The sequence below is a fragment of the Chrysochloris asiatica genome, unplaced genomic scaffold (assembly GCF_000296735.1).
Source record: "Chrysochloris asiatica unplaced genomic scaffold, ChrAsi1.0 scaffold00048, whole genome shotgun sequence".
In the NCBI taxonomy this organism is placed as follows: domain Eukaryota; kingdom Metazoa; phylum Chordata; class Mammalia; order Afrosoricida; family Chrysochloridae; genus Chrysochloris; species Chrysochloris asiatica.
The window spans coordinates 8705355-8713172 of record NW_006408566.1 but is presented as its reverse complement, the minus strand read 5'-3'; the positions used below and the strand labels follow the sequence as shown (position 1 = coordinate 8713172).

The 7818-nt window shown below is 36.1% G+C and overlaps 1 protein-coding gene across 1 annotated transcript in view; it reads left to right on the top strand.

Moving 5' to 3' along the window:
- LEPR (leptin receptor) overlaps window positions 1-7818 on the top strand; it is a 116170-nt gene that overhangs the window by 42188 nt on the left and 66164 nt on the right. The window contains exons 4-5 of the mRNA XM_006862501.1: window positions 1944-2152; window positions 6922-7067. Of these exons, the coding sequence (XP_006862563.1) occupies window positions 1944-2152; window positions 6922-7067 (355 nt within the window). The remainder of the gene's footprint in view (window positions 1-1943; window positions 2153-6921; window positions 7068-7818) is intronic.

Here is a 7818-nt window from a genome sequence, read left to right as displayed (position 1 = left end):
TCCCTCTGTTTGTTTTTTTTTTTTTTTGGATGTACACTGAAGTACTCAGGAATATATAACCATTCAAACAACCAAAGGTTATACCCTGCATGCCAGCCCCATGGCCACCAACACACAGCCCCTCTCCTTCCTTGAGTCTAGAGTCCTCAGCCGCTCCATCTCTCCACGTCATCATCTCTGCCTCCATCTCTGGTGTTGCTGCTTCTCTGGATAGGGTCTCCTCTTCTCCCTCAATGGTCCCAGGGTCCTCTGTTCCTGGACTGCAAGATCAACCACTCCCTTCCTTTTGTTACAAAATGTAACATTTGCAACATTCACAATTGGTTCTGATAGCAATTATTCACTATTGAACCATAAGGGTTTTATCCCCATCTCCTTTCACCAGTCCCATCTAGACAGGATGGAAATCCCTTAGTGGAGATTCTACCTTCCATGCACCTTCTGAAAGTAAGCTCCCTCTTGAAAACTTGTAAGCCAGTCACTTTGTCCCTTTGTTGTCCTCCCCCCAACCCATTTTGGATAGCCAATGTCTAAGTTGCCCATCCCTGTCAACCCTGTGTAGAGAGGAGGTGGGAATGATCCTTGCTGTAAAGATTCGTTCCCTCTTTTAAGCTACTACATCTGTAAGTATAGGACAAGTTCATCAAACTGTAGCGGATTATACTCGTCTTCCTCTTCTTTCTTTCTTTCTTTAGTAGGGTTCTGATGATCCAGTCATTGAAGCTAGGTCAAATGGGTACTATCTGTAGGCATGGACATTCACTATCTGTAGGTATGGGCATTCTTGTACATCTCCCCTAACTCCACATCAGCTGGACACTTCACTCTCTGCTCTAGTTCTCTGTGACTATGTCTCTGTCCATGGGCTCAGGAGTCCCTGGACACCGAGGTCTCAATCCAAAATGTAGCTCTCTTAATTAAGTTCCTGGAGGTACTCCACTTCACAAGAGAGCTTCCTACCCCAAAAGACTTAGCTTTTATTTGCTCCACGGATCAAGATGTCCACTGCTTCGCCTGGTACTCTGGCTCTTGCTTCTACTGCTGCTCCTCTGCCACTCCTATGCTATCACATGGAGTGACATGGAGGAGGTTTAACATACAGGAATCTTGAGTACCAGAGAATGTGTTCCATTCTTGGCTCTTCTTGTTGATAGTGAGATCTCCCCTCTTGCTTCTAAGATGGTTTATTTTCAACCCAGCAAAAGGGCAAAACTGGTCAATCTCCAGGTTAGAATTTTAAGTTTTTGCAATCTTGATTAACCTTGTTAACAATCACTCATATAACCCTATCAGCATCTTCCCTCACCTTCTCTTGCCCAGACCCACCAGGAAAAAAAAATACACTCAATCTTCTTGGTCCCATTCAGTCATTTGGTGGGAATTGCAAAGAACCTGGCTAGAAGAGTCACACCAAACAATTCATAGCACTGCATTCTTTGCCAACACCATAATTCAAAGGCATTAATTCATCTTTGGAGTCCTGATGTGGCACTACCAGTTAATATGCTATGCTGCAAAGTCAGTTTGAGCTGCAAGGACAGTGGTTCAAGCTCACCAGCCACTTCTGGGAAACCCTATATAGAGTTACTATGAGTTGGAACCGAAATGATGGCACTTAACAACAACATCAATTTTTTATCTTGTTTATTCAATGTCCATCTTTCACACTTGTATAAGGTGATTGAAAATATCATGGTTTAGATTAGGCTTGGAAACACAATTCAGAGTTGGAATTGACTCAGTGGCAATGAGTTTGGTTTGGTTTGATATGTGGTATGTATTTTTTATTTTTCTGAATGTTCCTTAAGATGAGGGTCCAGAATGGTGGTGGCTATGTGCCATGGAGTCGGTTCATAATAGATTATTTTAATTTGGTCCTAGTGTCATTGTTTTTAAACCTAGCTAGCTGTATTAACATTTTTGCTCTTACTTCTTTATTATAGACCTGAAATGCTAGAAGATTTATCTCTGCCCCCTCAAAAAGATAATTTTAAACTTGTGAAATGCAACTGCAGTGCCCATGAATGTTGTGAATGTCACGTACCTGTGCCAACTTCCAAACTCAACTATACTTACCTTATGTTTTTGGAAATCACATCTGGCGGAGTAATTTTTCAGTCACCTGTAATGTCAGTTCAGCCAATAAATATTGGTAAGTTGTACACTAAAAGATAATAGAAATGAATGTCAGTCATACAAATGGTTGAAAATTTGCTTAAAGTTTTTCCACTAACTCACTTCTTTTGGCCAATGCTGTATGCTAGGAGCTTTGGTTCTCAAAAGGATTATTAGCAGTTTCTAGAAAAATTTAACAATGATATAGATATCTCTGAAACTATTTTAATAATAGGATTTCTTTAAATTCTGGATCTGTCTAATAGATAAAACTATATCGTTTGGTAATAATTTTCCATATCTCCTTAACTATATCTGAAAAGAATCAAAAGTTCTTGTTTTGTTTAGTTTTTTCAACCTGAACTTTTTCCTTCAATAAATATTTCTTAGAGGCTCATGTATGCTGGGCATTCTTCTAGGAGCTAAGGAAATAGTTTTGAATGAACCAAAATTTTTGCCTTATAAAACAGGGAAAAACAATAGTGAACAGAGGTAAAAAAAAAAGGAGATAAATAATTGATTATATTAACTTGATTGTAAGAACATTCAAATAATAAAACAATTCCCATTTCTTAGTGCAAAGATTACCAAAGTGTATTTTGACTAACTTAAGTATACAATTACAAATGTGGATAACACAGATACATGAAACTTAAAGTAGTTAATGTATTAATTCAGTTGCGTAGGAAATTCATGGCCATCAAGTTGATTCTAGCTCACAAAGACTCTATAGGACAGAGTAGAATTGCTCCCTAGGGTTTCCAAGATGGTAATTCTTTATTGGAAAAGAAATCATCATCTTTCTCCTGTGTATCTTCTGTTGGGTTTGAACCGCCAACCCATGGTTAGCAGTCCAGTGCTTATTCTATAGTGCCATACCAGGACTCATATGCATATGTTTAATTTTGAACACATTGATGTTGCTGTTATTGTTAAGTGCTGTCGAGTTGGTTCCAACCCATAGTGACCCTCTATAGGGTTTCTGAGGAGTGGCTGGTGAACTTGAATCGCTGACCTTTTGGTTCAAACAGACTTTGCAGTCCAGCACATTAACCCACAGCACCACACCAGGACTTCTTGGACACATTAAGTCACATTAAGTTTGAGATCCCTATTAGAAACCAGACATATTGATATGAGTAGAGTTAAGGAAAGATATATATTTGGAAATTGTGAGCATATAAATGTTTATGAAATTATATGAGATCACCTGTTTAGAGTTCAGGAGCAGAACAACTGAGGGATAGTGAGAAAGGAGGAGTAAAAGTAATGTAGTGTCCTGGAACCCATGTGAAAAAAGTTTTTCAGAAGGAGGGAGTAAACAGCTATGTGGAATGCTGCTGATGGGTGGAGCAAAATGAATCAAATGATTGGCATTGGATTTTCCAAAAGTGTAATGAACTTAATAAGAGACAGAGGAGGAAAAAGATCTGAACTCAGTAGGTTGAGTAGGGAATGAGATGCAAAGTGGAGTGCGTGAAGAGTGCCCACTCTTCTGAGGAATGTTGTTGTTAAGTGCCATTGAGTCTGTTCCAGTTCCTAGAGACTCTATATAGGATTTGCGAGGAACAGCAGGTAAGTTTGAATTGCTGAATCACCAACTTTGTAGTTTGTGTGCGTTGCTTATCCTACAGTAACACATCAGGAATAATACTTTGAAAAGAAACACTATTCATATTAGATGGGATTGAGTGCTTAGAGGATCCAAGGAAAATGCATTCAATATCTAATATTAAGACAAATACTTGGCCAATCTGCTGCAAAAGATTTCTTTAAAGTATTGAAGAGCAAAGCTGCCACTTGGAGGACTAAATTGTGCCTGACCCAAACCATATATGCCTTCAATTGCCTAATGCATGTGAAAATTGGACAATACATAAGGAAGACCACAGAATAATTGATGCATTTGAATTTTGGTGTTGGAGAAGTATATTGAAAGTACCATGGACTGCCGAAAGAATAAACACATCTGTCTTGGGAAGATGGTTGTACCATTTTATAGTTCCCATCAGCAATATAGGAAGGTCCCAGTTTCTCCACAACCTTGTCATCATTTATTGTTTTCTGTGCTTTTGAGTTTTGCTATTAATGCTGGGGTGAGATGATGTGTCATTGTTGTTTTGATTTGCATTCTCTAATGCCTAAGTTCTGGTGTGGCTTTCTGGGATAAAGCACTGGACTGCTAACTGAAAGGATGATGGTTCAAACCCACCAGCCATGCCTCACAAACCCTATATAGGGTCGTTATGAGTTGGGACTGACTCAGCAGTGCTTAACAATAACAATAATGGCTAGTGATAGTGAACAATTTTTCATGTTTTTTGGCCATCTGAATGTGGTCTTTGGTGAAGTGTCTGCTCATGTCTTCTGTTAATTTTTAAATTTGGTTATTTTTCTATTTCTCATAGAGGTGTTGTAGTTTTCTGCAAATTTTAGAGATTAGTTCCTTGTTGGATATGCTTTTGCAAATATCTTTTTCCCAGTTTGTGGGCTATCTTCTTACTATTTTGGTGAAATCTTTTGATACACATAAGTGTCTGAGTTTTAGGAGGTCCTAGTCATCTGTTTTGTCTTCTGATGTTGTATGTTTTAGCTATAGTTTGATAATGTATGTATACCATGTATCTGAGCCTGTAAGTTTGTTCCTATTATTTCATTGACGATCCTTGTAGTTCTAGGTTTTATGTTTAGGTTTTAAGTCCATGTTGAGTTTGTTTTTTGTATATGGTATGAGATACGGGTCTTGTTTCATTTTCCTGCAAATAGATTTCCAGATTTGCCAGCACCATTTTTTGAAGAGACTATCACTTTTCCATTGAATGTATTTTGACCCTTTGGCAAAGATCAGATGACTTTATATGGATGAACTTATTTCTGGGTTCTCAATTCTGTTCCATTGATCTATGTATCTTTCATTGTACTGGTATGCCACTGTGACTGTGTAGTAGATTTTGAGATCAGGAAATGAGAAGCCTTCCACTTGTTTCTTCTTCTTAAGAAATGCTTTGATTATCTGAGTTGTTTCCTTCCCATATAAAGTTTGTGATACATTTTTTCTGCCTCTTTAAAGACTGACATTGGGAACTGGATTGAGATTGCATTATAGCTATAGTTTTGGGTAGTGCTGACATTTTCAGAATGTCAAATCTTCCTATGAGCACGGTATATTCTTCCATTTATGTAAGTCTCTTTTGCTTTCTTGTAGTTTTCTTTGTATAGGTCTTTTGTTTCTTGGGTTAGATTTTTGCATTGTAGGATAAGCAGTGGACTGCAACCCAAAAGATTGGTGGTTTGAACCCACAAGCTGTTCCTTTTAAACCCTATACAGGGTTGTTTGAGTCAGAACTGACTAGACTGCAGTTAACAACAAGAACAATAACTTCTTTGTTGGTTGGCTATTGTAAATGATATTATTTTCCTGATTTCCTTTTACAGAGCTGTCTTTATTAGAGTAAATGAGTCAAACTAATTTTTGTATGTTGATCTTGTACCCTGCCATTTTGCTGCATCTTTCAATGAGTCCTGATAATTTTCTTGGTGGATCTTTGGGGCTTACTGTTTATAGGATCATATCATCTGCAAAAAATGAAAGTTTTTCTTCTTTGACAATTTGGATGCCTTTAATTTTCTTTTCTTACATTGTAACTCTGACTAAGACTTCCTGCAGAATATGGAGTAGGAGTGGTGCTAACAGGCATCCTAGTCTGGCGCCTCTTTGCAAAGGGAATTCGACATTCTTTCTTTAAAAAAAAATGTTGTAAAACCAGGAATCCTAGTATAGACATTGTTTAAAAAACTTTTCAAAATTTAGCATTATTAAAAATTTTTACTACAGTATAATATAATTTTAAATGTCTATATAGATTTTCATCATAGGTATTAACCATAATTTATTCTTTTGTAAATTGTAAATTGTTTCTACAAATATCTTAAAAGTCTTCTTATATGTTTTAAAACTATTTGTAGCCACACACTTATGCACAAAATTACATATGCATATACATACATGAACACACACATATATATTTAAACTCAGAAATCATTTCAGAAGTTAAACATCCTATTAATGTAAGAAATCCATTCTCATTTCTGGTGACAAGCTAGAATCTATCAATGTTACATTTATTGCATGAGACATGTTCGTTTCACATGTTATTTGAGAAGCTCTGGATTGTTGTAGCACAAAATAAATAGATTTGTTGGATCTTGGATATTGTATACATTTCCCAGAGGAGCTCTGATAGTGAAGTGATTACAAGTCGGGCTGCGAAACTCAAGGTCAGCAGTTCGAAATACCAGTGGTTTCATGGGAGAAAGATCAGGTTTCTGCTCCCATGCAGGGTCACTGTGCGTCGGAACAGACTTCATGGCATACCACCATCACACATTTCCCAAAGAGTGATCTTCAAAATGTGTTTTACTTCTCATTATTCACTGAAACAAGTTGGGTAGAGAGAAAGGCAGACTAAAATAAGTTTAACAAGCAATACATCAAATAAAATTAAGTGGGTTTTTTGTTTTGTTTTTTAACCACAGAAATTCATATTCATCAAAATATTCTAATTTACTGATTTATAGTATTTACCATTTGGGAAAAGGAAATGAAGATGCACGGGTTGCTATGATAAGTCACCAGGAGTGTATAGGATTATATGTTGGTTTAGGCTTTGTCATTAGACCTTTACTAAAGGCACCTTTTACATAGATTTGCTGAAGACTAATTATTACTTCATTATACTCAGACATGACCATTATAAAAGTTGTCTGAATTGCAATATTCTTTCTTATCTTGTTTTTAATTTTAAGTGAAGCCTGATCCACCATTTGGTTTGCATATGGAAATCACAGACAATGGTAACTTAAAGATTTCCTGGTCCAGCTCAACATCAGTACCATTTCAACTTAAATATCAAGTGAAATATTCAGAGAATTCTACAATTAATGTGAAAGAAGTAAGTATATCTTAGTAAATAAAGTGAAACATTGAGAAGCTCCTAAAGTACAGGTAAGAACCCTTCAAATTCCATAGAAATTGCCCTCTGCATATGAAATGCTTTTGATCCTTCCAGAGAAGAAGTTATAATTCAACATTTTGCCATTGGATTTAACTGAAGGTCAACATAGAAAATGATTATATGAACAATATTTTTGCATCTTCTACACAATAGTTTCAGAAAAATTGTTTCATATTAGTTAATGTCTTTTTATATGGACCCATGTATATTGAAAACATAATAAATTCCTCCCAGAACTTTGTGCAAGAAAAAGATTCTCTTCCAAAGTATATGTATATTAGATCTATTTATCTGTTTATCTACCTGTCTATATACTATTTGTCTATTTATACAAACACACACATATACATACACACTTCTATGTATATGGGTACATGGACAACAGAAAATTCTGTTACAGAAACTTGAATTTATAATTAAAATTGTGTTCACCTTCAGACCTTCTCTGATTGGTGTCTGAATTTACATTCATTCTTAGTTTTTGTTACTCAATGTACTTGTTTGCATGCAATCTATGCAGTTTTTTCTCTACCATCAAGTGTGTCATATGTTTCTTCATTCATTCACAAAGAATGTATGAAGGTTTGTGGGACAATTCCAGTATATTTTAATTCCATTTTTTCATGATTTTTTAAAAAATGTTTTATTGTGAATTATGTGCTAGTTTACTTGGGAGAACATTAGCTTT